The following is a 21,665-nucleotide window of genomic DNA, read 5'->3' as shown; positions in this document are numbered from 1 at the left end:
CGCTCATTGTCTTATTATTTTCTTCAGACTAAAGATGCCGTATGTGTGCACAAGTTCCCATAAAATGCATAATAATAATACTTTTTTTATCATAAATTAAAATTACAAATCTGAATCCAGTGCAAACTTAGAGTTGAAATGCATGAAAAATACATGGAAAAAATACAGTAAATACACTTTCAAAAAATGTTTTCTTAATTTATAGTAAATTTTTATTTTTAATAATTTTATTTAGAGAAAATAATAATAATATTAATAATAATTATCAGTATTATTATTGTTATTATAGTCAAATATTATAACAAAATGTTTGGCCAAATTGTGCAGCCGTACAAACAATCACATCATACAGCTTTTTTAAAATAATAATAATAATAATTATTACCATTATCATTATTATAATCACTGTTATTATTATTATTATTATTATTATTATAGTCAATTTGATAATAATCACAACATTTTTGGCCAAATTCTGCAGCGCTACAAACAAGCACAGCAAACCTGGAGCTTTTTTTTAAATAATAATAATAATTAAATTATTAATGAATATCATTATATTATTATCATTGTTCTAATAATAATAATTATTGCTATTATTATTATCATTATTATAGTCAATTTGATATATAATCACAAAATCTTTGGCCAAATTGTGCAGCACTACAAACAAGCACAGCAAACCTGGAGCTTTTTTAAAATAATAATAATAATTAAATTAATAATGATAATTATTATTATTATCATTGTTATAATAATAATAATAATAATAATCATAATCATAATAATAATAATTATTATTATTATTATTATAGTAAATTTACTTTCAAAAATGTTTTCTTAATTTATAGTAAAATATTATCATTGTTATATTAATAATAATAATTATTATTATTATTAGTATTATTATTATTATTAATAATAATATAACAATGATAATATTTTACTATAAATTAAGAAAACATTTTTGAAAGTGAATTGACTATAATAATAATTATTATTATTATTATGATTATTATTATTATTATTATTATTATTATTATTATAGTCAATTTGATATATAATCACAAAATTTTGGGCCAAATTGTGCATCGCTACAAACAAGCACATCAAATCTGGAGCTTTTTTAAAGTAATAATAATAATTAAGTTAATAATAATTATAATTATTATCATTGTTATAATAATAATAATAATAATAATAATAATTATTATTATTATTAGTATTTGTATTATTATAGTCAATTTGATATATAATCACAAAATCTTTGGCTAAATTGTGCAGTGCTACAAACAAGTACAGTAAACATGTACTTATTTGTAAAAATAATAATAATAATAATAATAATAATAAAACCATTTTAAATTGCAATCACAATTAGATTTCCTCCCCCAAATTGTGCAGCCCTAAGATGACTAGGATAAAATGCCTTAAAAAAAATGCCGTAACTCTCCGCTGAAATGCAGCCCTGCAGGACAGACAAGAACGCTGTCATGTGACCTAGCGTATCACATGCATTTGCAATCAAGCAGCATCAGGCTGTTGTTGAGTGACTTTAAAAGCATTTCTGTCACTTCATCATTCCAAACTCCCGTCCAGATCACATTCCAGCTCGTTATCCTTATCGACGCACAGAGTAAACAAGCAGAGCGTGAGGTGATAACCGTCACCCACACCTTCAAAAGAGGAAGTGAGGTTTCAAATTAGTTTCAAAATTAGAAATAACTGCTTTTGTATGCTCTAATGCAGCTGCTGATAATGCTTCTGATCATTAAGAGATTGATCACAACAACCTGGAAAGTGTGCTAGGAAGGCAGAAAGCTTACATGTGTGCACCAAAATAGATCCTCTGTCCTTGCTTTAACATGATCTTAATGAGAAAAACAGCAGAAAAATCAATCATCTTCTTAAATGGATTAACTGGAACACATTGACACAAGCACAACTTCAATATTTGCCCTAAAGTACATGTTTACTCAGAGCTGAACACTCGCAATGCTCTTTTACCTCGTTTACTGACACATTTCACAACTTAACCAGAGTAAACTTTGAGTGCTAACTAATCCTACAACACAACAGGCCAGAGAAACCTTGTCTATTCGAGTTTACACGAAGGCTTTTAAAAGCACAATGTAAACATGTTCTATTATCAGCATGTGGAAACTCGTGTGACGCGATTTTATAATCGACAGATAAACAGTCTTCAGATTATGAGCTTCTTATCATGATAAATCACGGCTAGTGTACAGTCTGCATGATGTGAATGTGACTAACCTGACTTGAGCTGAGGTCACGTGACCTGACGAGAATCACAACACTGTTATAGGTAGGAGGAAATACATCAACAATATTTCTCTCATTTACTAGAAACCACCTACAACACAATGCTATTTCTAAATGCAATGCTAAATAAAAGTATTTCAGCATGGAGAGACGAAGGAGAGAGGATAATACTCCTATCTGTCGATGGTTCCCGTCTGAGGTTATTTTGGGGTCATGATCCTGATCCCCAGAGATGAATAATTCTCACAGGTTATTTCTGACTGTTATTGGACACCTGCACACGTCAGCCTGCCCGACTCTACTGACTAAACAACAGACGCCAACCAAAACACGAGTGAGCGACGGACAAAAACACAGGCCTGAGATGTTGTGAAGATCCTAAAGCACTAGTTTTGACCTCTAGAAGATCTCTGTCTCAGAGATGAACATATGAATTACTACTTAGTACTTCCTCAGAGGACAATATTTTTGCTCAGAGATGCTCTTTCAAAGCTCAGGAGACTTACGAGTGAAAACTGAAATCCTTAGCATTGACTTTGCCTCAGATGTTTCTCCTGAAATATCTTTGGAGAATTAAACACAAATGAGTCACTAGTCATCATCCAGTAAGAGTCTTTTTACACTGAATGTAATGACATTGTAATAAAGCGACAGTTCAGTCTTTGTTGGAATGAAACTTCTGGATATAAATATGACCTTCAGTCTGCACAAACACTGTGTGTTTCTCAATGGAGCTTTACTGACCAGAAAAGACAATTATGATGCAATGGCTGGTGATGCAAGTCAGTCTGTGTTCTGATGTAGTCATATATTAAAGCCACACCTAACCTGACAAGATTTGACACGCGTTCTGCTTATGAGAACCGTCAGAAGAACATTGAGCTATTCATCCAAATGAAGCGTATTAGATACATTTCACATGCTGTGAAGGCTAAAATAAAATATTATCAAAACATCTATGAAATCTATATGGCAGACTGTTTCCACCACAAAATAAAAAAAAATATTGCAACTTTTACCACACAATTCAGACTTTTTTCCTCACAATTGCAAGTTTACATCACGCAATTTAGATGATTCTCAGAATTCTGAGTTTACATCTCGCAATTTTGACACGTTTCTCGGAATTCTGAGTTTACATCTCACAATTATGACACGATTCTTGGAATTCTGAGTTTACATCTCACAATTTTGACACGTTTCTCGGAATTCTGAGTTTACATCTCGCAATTATGACACGATTCTTGGAATTCTGATTTTACATCTCGCAATTATGACACGATTCTTGGAATTCTGAGTTTACATCTCACAATTTTGACACGTTTCTCGGAATTCTGAGTTTACATCTCGCAATTATGACACGATTCTTGGAATTCTGATTTTACATCTCGCAATTATGACACGATTCTTGGAATTCCAAGTTTACATCTCACAATTTTGACACGTTTCTCGGAATTCTGAGTTTGACACGCTTCTCGAAATTCTGAGTTTACATCTCACAATTATGACACGATTCTTGGAATTCTGATTTTACATCTCGCAATTATGACACGATTCTTGGAATTCTGAGTTTACATCTCGCAATTTTGACACGTTTCTCAGAATTCTGAGTTTACATCTTGTAATTTTGATGTTTCTCGGAATTCTGAGTTTACATCTCACAATTTTGACACAATTCTCGGAATTCTGAGTTTACATCTCGCAATTATGACACGCTTCTCGGAATTCTGAGTTTACATCTTGTAATTTTGATGTTTCTCGGAATTCTCAGTTTACATCTCGCAATTTTGACATTTCTCGGAATTCTGAGTTAACATCTCGCGATTGTTTTTCTTTGTTTGTTTTTCTTGTCTCCACCATAGAATAATAATAATAAAAAATACAAAAAAGGTAATTGCAACTTTATCTCACAATTCTGACTTTTCCTCGAGGAATTGGAAGTTTTCATCTTGTTGAAGTTTATTGTTCGCATTTCTGAGATATAAAAATGAATACACTTTTTTCCTCAGAATTGCAATTCTACTTAGAATTTTGAGGTGATATCTTGCAACTGCAAGTTATAAAAATCGCTGACTTTTTTCTCAATTTCAAGCTTTGAAAACTGAGAGAAAACTGTCTGAATTGTCAGATATGAACTCAGAATTGGGGAGTCAGAATTGTGAGATAAATAGTGGCCATATATATTTTTTTACAAAACAAGCTTCCATACATCTCTGAGTCTCACTCACCCAGTGTCTTGACGGCGATCTGTCGCGTGAGCGGCGGCGGCAGGTTGATGCACACCAGATCCACATCCGGATGCAGCAGGCACGTCATCGATCCGGTTAGTGTAGAAGGGCACGTTCATGTCGCGCGCGAGCTCCTCCGCCTCCTCCTGCGTGCGACCCCACAGCGCCTTCACCGAGAAGCCCTCGTTCTTCAGCAGAGGGATGATGACCCGGGCCGTCAGACTCGTGCCGAACACACCCACCCCGGGCAACATGACGGCTGACCGCTGATGCTCACACACCTGAGGCGGGTGACCCGGCGGGTGCAGGTTCGAACCCGAGCAGGGTGCATCCATGAACTACGACCATTGCGCCTTCGGGTTACTCCTCCCTGTGTTAAATCTACTGTGAATTAGAGTAATCAATAACTATTCATTCAAAAGAGAAAGGTGATAAGGATTCATCTTCCTCATCATCATCATCATGATCATCCACCTGCACACAGCGACCCGCGTCTGCGCATCTGTAAACGCTCCCTTGACTGAATATACACGCGATGATTTAATATTATATTCACAAATGGATTTGTATCCGCTTCGGTATCTGTGCGACGCGCAACACTCGCGTCGCGTCCACTCTGTATCATCCAAGAGGTCAATACGCGCGCGTCACGATCCCGTAGTGGTGCAAAAGAAATCCAAATAACATTTCTAAAACGCGTCTCCGAGCAGCGTTAGTGTCTCCGCACCTCTCGCTATCAATATTGCGATCATCTACTGCGGCCGGTGCGGAGTTCCGCCCTCCCTGTTAACCCCTTCACAACCGGAGAGAGAATCCACCAATCCTACTATGGCGAAGGCTTGGTGCGTGAATATTAATTACGCAGCGTGACGTTGGATAAAGAAGACTTTCTGATTGGCTGGCAGGCAGGTGGGCGCTGGGTAAGCTGGCGAATCATACAGCGGTGAAGGCGTGGTTCATGAATATTAATTACGTTACGTAATAGGACGCCGAGAGGGTTACCAAGCAACGTCGTAATGGTTAAACGCTTAATATTCATAAGCAAAGCCTGCGCGGTAGTAGGATTGGAGAATAATGTTTGATCACAGCGGGAGACAGTGACTGCAGTGAACGGAAACACAATAACCCAGTGAGAAGATGACAAATGAATCACTGCGAGGTTAAAAATCATTTAATAAATGCCATAGAAGACACCCAGGAGATAATAGAGCAACAAAAGGTCAAAGTGAAAGAATTTGTTGTTGTAAAAAAAAATACATTTTAATAATAAATATAATAATATTTATGTGTATATAGAATATTTAAGCTGTTTATCTTATCTAAGAATAGTTTGTTTAATAAGTGAATGTCATATTATGATATTTCACAGGCTGCTTAAGAATAAAATATCACAAGCACTACTGCATCATTGTTTCCAAAGGAAACACAAACCTCCTCATCATCATGTGTTAAAATTTGTTCAGAGCATGAGTCAATATTCAGATGGAAAATACAGTAGCAGTGAGTCAATAACTGCCTTGTTTCTGCTGCTGTGGTTTTTCCTAAACTTGCTTATGGCAGAATGGAGGAGGATGATTGATCACTGATTCAGAAACACATTATGCTACACTTTGACCTACGACCCTTCTGATCACATCTCAAAAATGCATGTAAAAAGTGTTTAGATTATGCAGTATATACGCTCTTTTGAACCCACTGTGTGAGTATGTGTTGTCAAATGACTTTCCACACAGAAGTTTGTCTCTCGTAATGATTTAATCAGACGCTCGTGTCTCTGATCTGATCATGTGACGTGCATGTGATCACAGATCCTAAAACACCCTGGAATGTGGGAGAGGAGTATGATCATATCACAGCAAATCTCCTTGGCTAATATGTTATTTGTAATAATTATTTCTACTAATAATTCTTGTTGAGGTGAAGATTTGCTTCATATTCTAATGGAATCATATTTTGGAATGAATCCTAAAAGCATTAAATAACTATTCTTTAAGAATATGGTGTGTTTGTAAGTGAAGGGCAGGATTCTCATCGTTTATTCATGTATCCTGAAACCAAATATTGATTTTTGGCTGAAGGTTCATGACCTCAGACTGTCACACCTCAGTGAATGCATTTGAATAGAAAATAACTGTTCGTTTACTGAACCAAGACAGTAAAACAGGTCTGTATCTGCAGCTGCTGAACTCACTCTCTCATCATGATTCAGTTTATCAGTGTCAAAATTTGACTTTGACTTTAAGGTCACTTTTAAGGCGCCACCTGGTGTTGGATACATGCAAACCACGCTTCCCATATATTGTATATCAGTTCTTTTCCTTCTTACTTCCTTAAATATTAGCAATTGCATGTTAAAGTAACAAAGGCATTGTTTATATATTTATTTGGTCATATATATATATATATATATATATATATATATGTCAAACCAAAAATTATTCAGACATTTTTGATATATTTTTTCTAGTGGGTTCAGGACACTATAGTTCATTTCTGTAAGTGAGGAGAGCAAAATAAAGTAAACTGTGACATATTATACCCAAAAATTATTCATACAGTGGACTACCAGTAAAACTGATAAAAATTTGGGACCAAAAATTATTCAGACACTTTGACCTGACCATGTTTTTGCTTAAGTGTTATCTGACATAATTAAGATTAATTTTTTTCTGACACAGTTTAACTCTGAGATCTTGTCATATTTTATTACCATTTTTTTTAAACTATAGTGAATAAACTGTATTAATGAATGAAATGTTCAAGGTTTCTGAATACATTTTGGTTTGACTGTATATATATATATATATATATATATATATATATATATATATATATATAGTACCGGTCAAAAATGTGGAAATATTAATGTGGTTTTTTTAATGTTGTCAAAAGAAGTCTCTTCTACTCACCAAGGTTGCATTTATTTGATAAAAAATACAGTAAAAAATTTGAAATATTATTACAATTTATAACAACTGTTTCCTATTGTAATATATTTAAAACTGTAATTTATTTCTGTGATCAAAGCTGAATTTTCAGCATCATTACTCCAGTCTTCAGTGTCACATGATCCTTCAGAAATCATTCTAATATGATGATTCGTTGCTCAAGAAATATTTATGATTATTATCAATGTATATATATATATATATATATATATATATATATATAAGTATATGATATATATGAAAACTGTATAGTTTAAGGGCTGTAACTGCTCAATTTAATTTAATTGAGCTAATACTCAAACTCACAAAAAAGTTTAAAATAGTTTTAGAGGAGTTTAGCATGTCAGGGGTTGAAATTTCTCATCTCTCCACCTACACTGAAACATTCCACTCTTGCATCATTCCTGGATCTACTTCCTCAGTAGAAAAGAAATGAAATGAATCAGAACACATCCAAATGATGTAGCACTTTTATTTAAATTACTCAGAGGCACGAATTTCACTTAAAGGGAGATCCTTCACTACACAGCCACGAGTAACGTCCTACCAGAGTCTGTGACGCTCGCCGCTGACGGATCACAGCGCACATTTCCACAGGTTCTCATGGAGCAGATCTCAGATCAGTTTATAACCTTCAGCAAACAGCACTGAGCACGAAACCTGATCTGAGAGCAGCTTCATGGAGAAAACACTCACCTCACAGACATTCACACAATCAATGCATTCAGATCACACACACACACACACACACACACACACACACACACACACACACACACACACACCTGTGGTCTTCTTTCAAGCAGATGGGGATTTGAAATGACAGATGATTCTTATTTAAAAAAAGAAAATAAAACACAAGCATGACCCATCGTACAACACTGAACACGAGTGAAACCATCACACACTGTGAGGTAGAAGACATTGAGTGACCGACGAACAGACCCAGACAGAAGATGCAGCCTTTCACATTTTCTCTGCTGATTTTGGAGAAAAACATGGATTTAAACGTATAAAATGTGTTAAACTCAGCTGAAATTACTCAGAAAACTATCAATATACACATTTACCAACAGAATTCAAAAGTCTGAGACCACATTGAAAATCTGTAATTTTCAAAATGAAATGTAAACATGGAAACAAAGTTTTAGGACTTTAAATATGTTAAACAATGTTGTGATGTAAACTACAGTATATTAAAAATAATATATATAATTGTTTTATATATATATATATATATATATATATATATATATATATTAATATAAATAAATTGTATATATAAAATGTAGTATTTTATATATACATATAATATAAATTTAATAAAAAATAAAATTTTATTTATTTGTATTAATATATATATATATATATATATATATATATAAACAACTGTATATATTATTTTTTATATATAATATAGAAATAATATATATATATATATATATATATATATATATAATATAAATAAAAAAAAAATTATATATATATAGCACAGTACTTCAACATGACTAGTCAAAAGTAGGTAAATAAGTGACATTGAATTGATCATGTGACTCTTCATACAGACATTCAGATTTTCTTATTGAAGCTCAAGATGCTGTTTTGAAGATCTCAGATCACACAAAGCAAAAGAGACGAACCAAATGCGAAGTCATATTCATTTCTCAGTTCTATTTTTTCTAAACTGCAATGCTGATAATATCATTTGTAATGGAAAAATTTAATAAATGCAAAACAGCTGTATTTTCACCAGTGATCTCAGAGTTTTGTAATATATATATATATATATATATATATATATATATATATATATATTTAGAATTTCTGAGTGGGTCTGTCTTAAACACACTACACAAGGAACTCCCAGTTTTGGTTTAGAGAGTGATTCAACCAGCTATCATCATCATCATCATCCTCTGCTCTTCAGCGGTTGTTTTATTCTGGTATTTTGATCAACACATCTATCAGAGAGGTTATTCATACCTCATCACAGATGAAAACCTTAGTGTATCTTTGGTGTCTTGAAGGACAAAGAAAAGAAAATCTGTAACTGTACGAATGTATGAATCCATTCAATAACCTCCAGGTCCTTTTGATGAAAAAAAAAAAAAAAATCCGGACAATTTCCAGTTTACAAAGAAGTCAGATGGAAAACGATGGCATGTTGAATGAGTAAAATAAAAGACCACATAAAATAAACAATTTAAAAAGCAATTTTACACAATATCCCCGTCCTAACCTTCACGATTCCTCCTAAAGGGAAACACATTCACCACAGCTGAGCAGTGCAGAAACTACATCCTCAAATAACACAAGAGAAATGATCTATGTCACAACACACTGTAGAAAAATACAGTAATAATGTCCTGGTAACAAACACTGCACCGCTAACAGGGGTCTGAAAGAAACTGTCAGGATATGAACACTGAGATGGACCCTCAAACCCTGACGCTGCTGATCATCATGATGGAAACAAACCGGCTGAATGAGCTTCAGCCCACAGTGTTTGACCTCACGCAGTTTCTTAGCGGGTATTTTTGGCACACATCTTCCTCTGACTCTGAATCATCAGAATCACACAATCTACACCAGCGTTCAAAGGTCTGGTATGATTTTAAAGCCTCAACAAAGCTGCATTTATTTGATCAAAAATACAGTAAAAATAGTGAAATATTTTTACAATGTAAAATATCTCTTTTCTATGTGAATATATGTTAAACTGTAATTTATTCCTGTGATTCAAAGCTGAATTTTCAGCATCATTACTGCAGTCTTCAGTGTCACATGACCCTTCAGAAATCATTCTAATATGCTGATTTGCTGCTCAACAAACATTTATGATTAATAAGAACAGCATTTATTTGAGATAGAAATCTTTTGTAACATTATAAACATTGTCACTTTTGATCAATTTAATGCATCTTTGCTGAATAAAAGTATTATTTTCTTTAAAAAAAATAATCATATTAACCCCAAACGTTTGAACAGTAGTGCATGTGTTACATGTGACACCGTGTCCGAACCAAGTTCAACAAAATCACAGCCAATCAAAATGTATTAGCTGTTTAATATGCAGTGATTTTGGACCAATGAGGCGCATCACGCCCGGTCAGGACACGGTGTGTAAGAACAAAAACAGGAAAAATAAAACATCGCAAATGACTGTAAAAAAACAAAACAAACTGACACAGTAAAATACTGTTTTCCATTGAAACAGTAATATACCGTAAAAACAATGCATTCTGGGTAATATTTGTCGTTTTCGACTAATAAACAACTAATAATATTACCCAGAATGCATTGTTTTTACGGTATATTACTGTTTCAATGGAAAAAAGTATTTTACTTTAGTAGTAATTAGTATTGTTTTTTACAGTTATTTTTTAAAGTGTTGGTAAAACTGCTCTGTGATTTAAACACAATCATTCCTAAACCTCGTAAAGGTGAAGTGTGTAATTTCTAAAAATAATGACTAATGTAAAAACACTCCTCCCATCTGCTATTGGTCAAAGACAGGTAGCCCCGCCCCCACCGTCACTCCATTGGTTGAGCCAATACCTCTACCAGACTGCCATTTCCTCCAGAAATAACACACTTCACCTTCAAAATGTTGAACTTGATAATACAGTAGATTGCTGTAGCTAACTTGACGGTTTGCTCTAAATTTCGTTCCAGCTAATGAGAAAACATGTTTATTGCTGAGAGAAAAAGATTGTGCAGTGCTGGTTCTGATCATCAGCAAATGTTGTGCTGGACGGGTCAGCCGTGCCTTTTGCTTTTATCATATACAATAAAAAAAAGTGCAAATACAGCTGAAATCCTCCTGACTAAACAGATTTCAGTGATTCATGCCGAGATGGAGCCAAAACCAAACCTCAGTACTCAATAATGAGAGCAGCGCCGGGCAAACGTTATGGCTTTTCTCCTCCAACGCTGTTCGCTTTAAACATTTCAACTCTTATAACACAAATCCCTGGTAAGTGGATGTCACGTTCGGCCAGTGATGCCTTCATAAAAAATATTTTAAATTATTGCACATTTCATATCATTAAGTCAGTAACGTCATCGGACACATTCAGCATCTGTGCTCTGCATCACTATCGGTCGCGAGAAAATTAGCCAACGTGAAAAACTCAAACATTCCCTTGATATCAGAAACGGATATGGATTAGCCGAACGGCGCAGGATGTTATTTTGGGTATCAAGCGACAATTTGAATCGCAGCTAGTGTACGCAAATAAAAGAAGCAATGCAGGTTGACGATGGAGACGTGGCAGATGGACTTTATGAATGAATGGATATTAAACAGGCATTAGCAACAGACTCGCGTGTTTAGCTTTATAAAACGCTCCTACTTTTGCGCAAACATTGCAAAGCTGAAGCCATCGGATCGTACGCGCCTCGAAAAGTCTTCGACCAAATGTTGCACAATAAACACATAAAAACTAGCATTGTACGAACAAATAAAAGAAAACGATAAAACAGTCATAAATTAAAGTGTCGGTATCGTCTTGCTGCTTTCATAGGTGCTTCACGTTGAGTCTCTTCAGGAGGGTCACGAATGTCACTGTCCCGTAATAAACATGCAGCCGGACGTGATGCTGCTGTAAAACCCTCCGCTAGGATTTCCATGACGCCCGGCGATGCTGTGGGAAAAATAATGGACAGAATTCCTGCCGGTGGGGCGTCCAGCCGCAGTCCACTTTAGGAGTATATGGTGATGACCTCTCGACCTCCGCCGCGCACCAACAGGACCCGGTTGAGACCCTCCATCATGACCTCTAGAAACTCCATGTCTGAGACGCATCGGTCAAGGATAAACATGTAATCCATGATAATGCTGCAAATAATGCTTCTGGGAAGACTCCTGTGTATATAGTGATTTAAATAAAGCAATAATCTTCTCAAGGTCGTGGATTACAGTGATTTTACCACAGTAAACCGGTGACATGACATGAAGATTAACGGCTAAAATCCTGGTAAGCATGATTAAAAATGACAAATGTAGAGGCGCATTGTTTTTGTAAAACTGTAATGTTCAAAAAATACTTATATTTTGAATTATAATAATAATCAATAATGAGTTTAAATAAAATAATAAAAAATAAAGAACCCTTCCTCCAGTAATACACTTAATTAGTTTTAGGCCATTTGTAGTTGGCATAATTACATAGAATTTAAAGAACTATTTCTATAAACTGCATTAAATATACCACTGCATTTAGTTGTTTAAAACTTAAAATCTTTTATATATACACATATACTGTATGCTATTTATATATATATAGACCCTGGACCACAAAACCAGTCATAAGGGTCAATTTTTTGAAACTGAGATGTATAATAAATATAATAAATAAGCTTTCCATTGAATTTATGGTTTTTTAGGACAATATTTGTTTGAGATACAACTATTTGAAAATCTGGAATCTGAGGGTGCAAAAAAACTAAATATTGAGAAAATCGCCTTTAAAGTTGTCCAGATGAAGTCCTTAGCAATGCATATCCACTCACAAAAATACATTTTTGATATATTTACAGTAGGAAATTTACAAAATATCTTCATGGAACATGATCTTTACTTAATATCCTAATGATTTTTGGCATAAAGGAAAAATTGATAATTTTGACCCAATGTATCGTTGGCTACTGCTACAAATAAAACATTTTCTGAAATGTTTCACAACAACTAATCAGTGTTGTTCTAGTATAATTTATATTCTATAATAGTTGCAATTTTTTGTAATTTTGTTGTGTGCTTTTGTCATTTTTATTTTTTTATTTCAGTTATTTCCAGTTAGTAATTTTAGTGCTTCAGCTCAAAGCAACATTTTGCTTAATTTTCCATTTAATTTCTTATATTTTTATATACTTCCATTTAAATTTATTTTTAGCTTTATTACAATTAAAGGGATAGTTCACCCAAAAATGAAAAATCTGTCATCATTTACTCACCCTCAAGTTGTTCTAAACCTGTATGAGTTTCTTTCTTCTGCAGAAGAATGTCGCAACCAGGCAGTTTCTGGCCCCCATTGACTTCCATAGAATTTTTTTCATACTATGGAAGTCAATGGGGACCAACATCTTGAAGGTGAGTAAATGATGACAGAATTTTTGTTCCTTTAACAAAAATGTCTCTAATCTGATTTTTGATATGAAACTGTTTCTCAGACGTCACACAGACTGTAGGTGTAGTGTGTATGAGGATACAGTTCTCATCGCCGCCCCTGTTCCTCGGCGGTCCGGGCATGTTGAGCAGGACCAGATGTGCCCCCTGAGACTTGTTGACCACCACTTCATTCAGTTTGACAGCTGTGTGCATGCAGCGCACGTTCGACTGGTTCCTGTTTCACACAGTCATGTGATGATGGACAAAAAAATACAAGTCAGTGTGACCAAATCATATTATAACAGTTTCAAATTACTGCCAACTTTTGTTTAGCTCTGTACTGCTGACTTAATGCTTTAGTTATTGTTTACTGTGACATCTGGGCTCAAATGCAAATATATCTATTATCACAGTGATGTTTGATTCTGATTGGTCAATGTTGTCATTCTGTGGTTGAATATTTGTGTATAATGATGTTAAACTGAAAACAGATCAGTGTTGAGCAATGTGTGCTGTAAGCTTTGCAAAGCTCTTGAATATGGCAAGAAACATTTTCTCTGTAATTCAAGCATCGCTTATATTAAATATTAGTGATATAATAAAGCCCTTTTGAGGTTAGTGTGCATAACATCAAGACTGGACATGCACAGCATATGAACATGCCTTAATAAAGCATAAATGAGGACATCACAAATACAGTTGAATCAAAACTTGTGCTCCTCAGCGCCACCTGGTGCCACTATGAACTACTACATAAATTAATAAATAATGCAAATAATAATAATGACGCACTTTGTAGTAAAAATATCATGATAAAAAATTAAATTAAAAGTTTTACTGTATATAAAAAATGTAAATAATGCAAATAATAATAATAATTATGTCACTCTATTAACTGTAGTAAATATACCACAATAAAAAATTAAATAAATTAAACGAGTTTTACTGTATATAAAAATATAAATAATAATAATAACAATAATGTCACTCTATTAACTGTAGTAAATGCCACAATAAAAAAATAAAAAAAATCACTAAATATATAAATTATATATATATATATATATATATATATATATATATATATATACATATATATAATGCTAATAATAATAATAATGGCACTTTATTAACTAGTAAATATACCACAATAAATACATAAATAAAAGTTACTTTATATAAAAATATAAATAATGCAAATAATAATAATAATGTCACTCTATTAACTGTAGTAAATATACCACAATAAAAAACTAAATAAAAAATAAATAAATAAATTATATATATAAATGCCACTTTATTAACTAGTAAATATACCACAATAAATAAAAACAGTAAATATGTTTTACTGTATATAGAAAATATAAATAATGTTATTATTATTACTTGCATTATTATTATTATTACTACATGCATTATTATTATTATTATTATTATTATTATTTATATTTAATTTATTATTATTATTAAATAATATCCAAATATTCAATGCAATTAAAAGATGATCTGAGGCACAACAGGTGAAGGTGAAGCACAAGTTTTCTTGCACGTTGCAACAAATGAGATCCATCATGCTGAACTCCTGCAGCTCTCAGGACGAGCAGTGATGGACACGAGGGAATGCTGGGATATAAACGCACATGCTGAAGCTCATACACACGAATATGCTTGAATAATCCAGCGTGCCGGAGGGTTTGAGACGGGACGGCTAATACACATGAAGACAGACACAGCTACAGTACAGAGAAATGTGACTTACAGACTCTCCCATTCGCTAGAAGGAGGAAAACAGGACAGAACAACAGAGACAGGCTTAGATGATTCCTCAGCTAAACACCCACACTGAAACATCAACACTTCACAGCTCTCACATTACTGCATTTATAAGCTTTACGTTATATTTCCAAAGAAAGTAATAAGAATAATATGAATTCATGACAAAAATAAAATAAAATAAAATAAAGCTGTCACAGAAATCTCTCAGAGCATTTTTATTACTTTTTATTAGAAATAGTGTAAGTTGTGTTTGTGTGTCTAGCATGTTTTTAATAGGAAAATGTGAGTTTTAACAAAAATGATGTTCCTGATAGACTTTAACCTTGAGGTAATATTTTTTTAAAAAAAGTAATAAGAAAAATAGGAAATTCTTGACAAAAAGCTATAAATAAATATTAAATAAATATATAAAAAATAAATATAATATGATATAAATAAATACAATATAATATAAATAAATAAAATGCTGTAATAAAAATATTTCAGAGCACTTTTATTGGAAATATCGTCTAATCTGTTGACAGGTTTTCGTCTAGCATCTTTTGTGAGATTATTCTTCCCAAATAAATCATGGAAATGATTAATAATAATAATAATAATAATAATAATAATAATAATAATAAGATAATATTATGTAGCAATAATAAATATTTACAATTTTTATAATATTGTATACTACAAAAATTAAAACGTATTCATATTTTAAATTAATAATATAATATAATATAATATTTAAATGTGTTTTATCATTTATATAAATATTTTTATTCATTCTTTATATATATTTATAGTTTACACTAAAATTAATATAACAAAAACTAAAATAGTATATTAATATATTACATTAATAATAATAATAATAATAATAATAAATATAAAAATTAATATTTATAAACAATAATATATATTTATAATATTATAATACAATATAATTTAATATAATATAATAATATAATAAAAAACTTTAAAACTTTATATTAATATATTAAATTAATATTATTAAAATATAATATAATATAAATAAATGTTTATTTTTTTGTAGTGTTTGTTGTACTTCCTTTAATTTATGTTGATTTAAAAACAAATAAATTACTAAATGACAGTAATGAGAATAACCATGTTGTATTACATTAAAGTCATGCAAATGACAAAAACTCTAAAGTAAAATTCCTGCATGTATTACAATAATGAGCTTAAAATGTCATGAAAATAATGTCAATGCAAAATCTCACAATGGTCCTAAAATTATTATTATTTTCTTTATGCAAAAAATAACTGTGAAACATGATCTACACATGTTTTTGTGAGAGTCACCTATTAAATCATTAGTATGCATTAACAGAAGTCGTATAATTATGACTATTATATCAAAATGATAAAACATGTCAGATATGAATGTATGAAGACACAGAGACAGACAGATGATGAGAGCGTGACCGCTGCACATGATGACACACTGTGGTCATGCCGTACTGCAGGTACACCAGCACACACATCACACACACACACACACACACACACACCATGCAGACTGTGTCCTTTAAACACCCAGAAGTCTCTGGGCTTGTGTTTGCTCATGCATCCCAGTCAAACTTTCATCTGAGCATTTGAAGAATTAAAGCACACGTTACAGTGATGTTTGACGTGTTTTCACTCACGGTTTCATGTTGAAAAGGTCACGCACGGCCACGTTAGCGTTGGGCTCTCGGTTGCGGTTGCGCTCCGTGAAGAACTTCTCTTTGGTCCAGGTCATGTGAACTCGCTCCGGCGTCGCGTCGGCCTTGTCGTTCAGCACCGCGTGAGACGCCGTGTTTCTGTCGTGGATCAGCTGGGCCTGTGCCGTTACAATCAAAAATTAAAATAATAAATGACTAAATAATCACTAAATGACTTATTTTAATCTAAAAAAATATCCCAGGATGAACAAATGCATCTATATCAAAGATATTAAAATGTGTTTTTCAGATGCACTAAAGAGCACAAAATGAAAGATGATAAAGTATTATAAATTTCTCTGGACATTATGAGATCTATATTCAAAGAAAAGCATGTCAGATTAATGTTTTAGTTTGTCTTCTACATACATGCAAATATATTAGTCTGTAATATGATGACTGCTAACATGCAATATGAACCATTCATGAAAACAAGAATGGAAGAATGGAATATATATTTGAATAAAATATTTATATCAATAATATATATATATATATAAATATATATATAATAAAAAAATATTAAAATATTTTTATTATTTATATAGATATTTTTATTCATTCTTTATATATTTATTAACAGTTTACAATAAAAACAATATAACAATATAATAATATATCAACATATTTTTATTAAAATATATTTTAATAATATTAATTTAATATATGAATATACTATTTTATAGTATATTCATATATTAAATCAATATTATTAAAATAATATAATATAATATAATATATAAAATATTAAAATATTTTATTATGTATATAAATATTTGTATTCATTATATATTAATAGTTTACACTAAAAATAATACAACAAAAAATAAAATAGTATTTTAATATATTAAATTAATAAAAACAATAATAAAAGATAATAATTCAACAATATGTAGTAATAAATATATAAACAATCATATTTATAAACAATAATAAATATTTATAATACTATAATACAACATAATTGAATATAATATAATAATATAACACAAACTTTAAAACATTATTTTAATATATTAAATAAATGATTAATATAATAATAATAATAATAATAATAATAATAAGATAATATTTTGTAGCAATTTTATAATAAATATAATAATAATATATAATATAATACATATTTAGAATGGTTATAATATTGTATACTACAAATATTAAAACATTCATATATTAAATTAATAATATAATAAATATTTTTATTATTTATATAATTATTTTTTAATCATTCTTTATATATCTATTAATAGTTAACACTAAATTCAGAATAAAAGACAGAATAAAAGGAAAGCAGGGTCATTCACGATCACGTGGGTCACAAGCGCTCACAGATGTTCGTGCATGAAGTGTCTGACACATGCATGATGGGAAGAGGTTTCTGAAGGGAGGAGCACACCGTGACAGCTACAGAGCCAATGCTAAAGCTAACTCTACGCACACATAAACCAGTGTGAAACACGTCAGCAGTCTAGATGTGTCTTCTGGCTCTGCACTTGCAGGTGTTTAATCCAGACGGAGGTCTTTGAATTCACTACCTCATCTTGTTTATCCTCATCTAGTTGGCTGTTCTGGTTATTGACGCCTGAGCCGTGGGCTCCGCTCTGGTTCTTCCTCCGAATGGAGCTACGCGATTCGTCCGTGATGCTTTGAATCTGAGGTGCGTTTCCCCGATAGTAGCAGAAATGAAAGAGGGACCACAAGTCACAAAGCTGTACTCATGTGCCACAGCCGCCGGCCTGAGTGCTTCTACATCATTAACCACAGCAATTCAGATGCTTTCTGAATCTCATGAAGAAATGTCACAGCAAAATTAAAATTAAGAAACCATATTTTTCCTATTTTTGACATTATTTTCATGACTATTAAGTGCAACAATTGTCATTTTTGTAATGCAAAATAGCGATTTTTCCCCATATTATAGTTGCCTACTGACATTGGTATACAAAATATAGGATGAAAATAAAGTTTTTTTGATTTTAGAGTGAAATATGTACATATCTGGACATTTCTTGGTAGTTTTGTTGAGATTCACTCATGTACAGTAGTATTAATGCAGATCCTGAAGTGAATCTGGTCACTGCAGACTCATTCAGCACGATGCTGTTGTACACTGATGGAGTGAAACATCACCTCTCGCTCGCGCTCCGTCCTCGACAGCTGCATCTGCTTCAGCATCTGTGAGCGCTGCTCCATCACCAGAGTCTTCTCATAGGTGAACGCTGAAATGTCGCTGTCGTGCTGGAGTCGCAGAAACACAGAGAAAAACAGCCTCAGTTACACCAGGATCAACACGAACATAAAGATGATCAAAAAACTATCACACACACACTAAAAAAACTCAAAAGGCTGTGTTAAAGTTAATAAATTATGACAGAATTATTACTATTGCATAATAAAATATTAATATGTTAAAAATAAATATATGTAAAAATATATATTTTATATTACAACATGTAAATAATATTTTAGATATTACAATAATATATGCTAAATAAATTATTAATAACAACAAGATAATTCAATATTAGGTAGCAATAATACTTATAATAATTACATTATAAAATAATATAACAAAAATATGACATTATATTAATATATTAAAGAATAATAATAACAATAATAAAACATAATTCAACATTAAGTAGCGATAATAAATATTTATAATTATATAATATAATATAATAAAATAACACAAAATTTTAAAACATTATATGAATATATTAAATAAATGATTAATAATAATATTAATAATGAGATAATTCAATATTATGTATCAATAATATTTTGAATGACTATAATATAGTATAATACAAAATTAAAATATATTATATTATAATATAATAATAACACAAAAGTTTAAAACATATTAATATATTAAATAATAATAATAATAATAATATAATTCAATATTATGTAATAATAATAAATAATTATAATAACATGCAAATTAAAACATTTTATTCATATATTAAATAAATGATTAATAATAAGAAGATAATTCAATATTATGTATCCATAATAAATATTTAGAATGATTATAATAAAGTATAATACAAAATTAAAACATTATATTCATATTTTAAATTATTTAATACTATTAAAACTATAATATATTATACTATACTATAATATAATATAATAATAACACAAAAGTTTAAAACATTATATTAAATAAATTAATAATAGAAATATAATTCAATATTATGCAACAATAAATAATTATGATATAACACAAACGTTTAAAACATTATATTAATATATTAAATAAATGATTAATAATAAGAAGATAATTCAAAATTATGTATCAATAATAAATGTTAAGAATGATTATAATGTAGTATAATACAAATATTAAAACATTATATTCACATATTAAATTATTTAATACTTTTAAATAAATAATATAATAATAACACAAAAGTTCAAAACATTATATTAAAATATTAAATAATTAATAATAATAATAATAATAAGATAATTTGTGTCAATAATAAATATTTATAATGATTATAATATATTATATTAAAAACAATTAAAACGTATTCATATATTAAATTAATTAATACTATTAAAAATATAATATAATATAATATAATTTTTGTTTTCAGCATGTTTATTAAATCACAGTTCAGATCACAATAAATGACACACACACACACACACACGCAAATCATGCAGTCCTACAGCACAGCAAAACCAATTTTAGATCTTGGTGTCAAGAAAACAGCATCTGTATCTTCTCACCATTTCCACCACCTCCACCTCAGCGTTCAGACGGAGGTGATAGAGGAACATCTGCAGGTCTTTCTTCATCTGGATGCTGTTGTCGTCTAACTGAGCCACGGTGAAAATGCGCATCTTACACTTCCTCCACACCTGAGAGACACGGACACAGAAGAGCATGAAAAGTTGTACTGACACTTTTTGGTCAGGAAGTCAGGATAAAGTTCATTCTGGGCCGTACCTTGTGCTGTCGCAGTAAAAACGGCAGCAGCATCAACAAGCCGCCGTCATGAACGATCCACCACACGTCGATGGTTCCTTCACTGAGACGCTCCTGATGAGGGAAACTGTCCACATTTTTGGCCACCAGCAGAGCCTGATGGGCGGCAGTCGTCTCTCGGACCGTCTCTGAGGAGAGAAACGACAAACAGGCTCTAAAGATCTTACTGGCATGTTGTTGTTCCTTTATAAATATGTTCACATTTCAGGGATGATTTTTATTTTCTTTTTCTCTCCATTATTTATACACTTATATGCAACTTCCTCAGTTAAACACTGGACGTAGAGTCAGACTCAGACCTATGAAGCTCTTCCAGGACTGAGGGTCGTTGGACTGTCTCCAGTTCCCGGGCCAAGCCATCAGAACAGAGTTGTGCTTCATTCCTCCGAGCCCGGCGGACTGGACGAGGTGAGAGATGCCGTCGCGCAGGTTGGACGACACCACGACGTGGCAGAAGCCCTTCGTCTTCTCTGCCGCCATGGTGGATTTTATGTTCTACAGTTGTAAATAAATTAAGAAAATAATATGTGAACAAAATGCCTCATATCTGATATCATTCAGAGACATGAAAACATGGATTTTGATTTTTGACCAGTTCTCCCC

At 31.7% G+C, this 21,665-nt stretch overlaps 2 protein-coding genes across 8 annotated transcripts in view; both read right to left on the bottom strand.

Annotated features, from left to right (window-relative positions):
* The window catches only part of gfod1 (glucose-fructose oxidoreductase domain containing 1), a 31,447-nt gene extending 24,570 nt beyond the window's left edge, over nucleotides 1-6,877 (bottom strand). Inside the window, 2 exon segments of the mRNA XM_051882049.1 lie at nucleotides 4,512-4,590; nucleotides 4,592-6,877. Of these exon segments, the coding sequence (XP_051738009.1) occupies nucleotides 4,512-4,590; nucleotides 4,592-4,846 (334 nt within the window). The 5' untranslated portion in view covers nucleotides 4,847-6,877.
* A 1,038-nt stretch (nucleotides 6,878-7,915) lies between these two features.
* slc12a7b (solute carrier family 12 member 7b) overlaps nucleotides 7,916-21,665 on the bottom strand; it is a 67,999-nt gene continuing 54,249 nt past the window's right edge. For 3 of the 7 annotated variants that reach the window (XM_051882035.1, XM_051882037.1, XM_051882038.1), the window contains exons 18-26: nucleotides 21,362-21,557; nucleotides 21,024-21,190; nucleotides 20,804-20,935; nucleotides 19,190-19,297; nucleotides 18,595-18,711; nucleotides 17,003-17,178; nucleotides 15,328-15,342; nucleotides 13,670-13,803; nucleotides 7,916-12,255 (exon numbers count right to left, since the gene is read on the bottom strand). In XM_051882035.1, the coding sequence (XP_051737995.1) occupies nucleotides 12,164-12,255; nucleotides 13,670-13,803; nucleotides 15,328-15,342; nucleotides 17,003-17,178; nucleotides 18,595-18,711; nucleotides 19,190-19,297; nucleotides 20,804-20,935; nucleotides 21,024-21,190; nucleotides 21,362-21,557 (1,137 nt within the window). In that variant the 3' untranslated portion in view covers nucleotides 7,916-12,163. The remainder of the gene's footprint in view (nucleotides 12,256-13,669; nucleotides 13,804-15,327; nucleotides 15,343-17,002; nucleotides 17,179-18,594; nucleotides 18,712-19,189; nucleotides 19,298-20,803; nucleotides 20,936-21,023; nucleotides 21,191-21,361; nucleotides 21,558-21,665) is intronic. The other 4 variants (XM_051882039.1, XM_051882041.1, XM_051882036.1 and 1 more) reach the window with 3 other exon arrangements.

This window comes from Ctenopharyngodon idella, chromosome 23 (assembly GCF_019924925.1).
Source record: "Ctenopharyngodon idella isolate HZGC_01 chromosome 23, HZGC01, whole genome shotgun sequence".
In the NCBI taxonomy this organism is placed as follows: Eukaryota; Metazoa; Chordata; class Actinopteri; order Cypriniformes; family Xenocyprididae; genus Ctenopharyngodon; species Ctenopharyngodon idella.
This window is presented reverse-complemented; position numbering and strand designations above follow the sequence as displayed.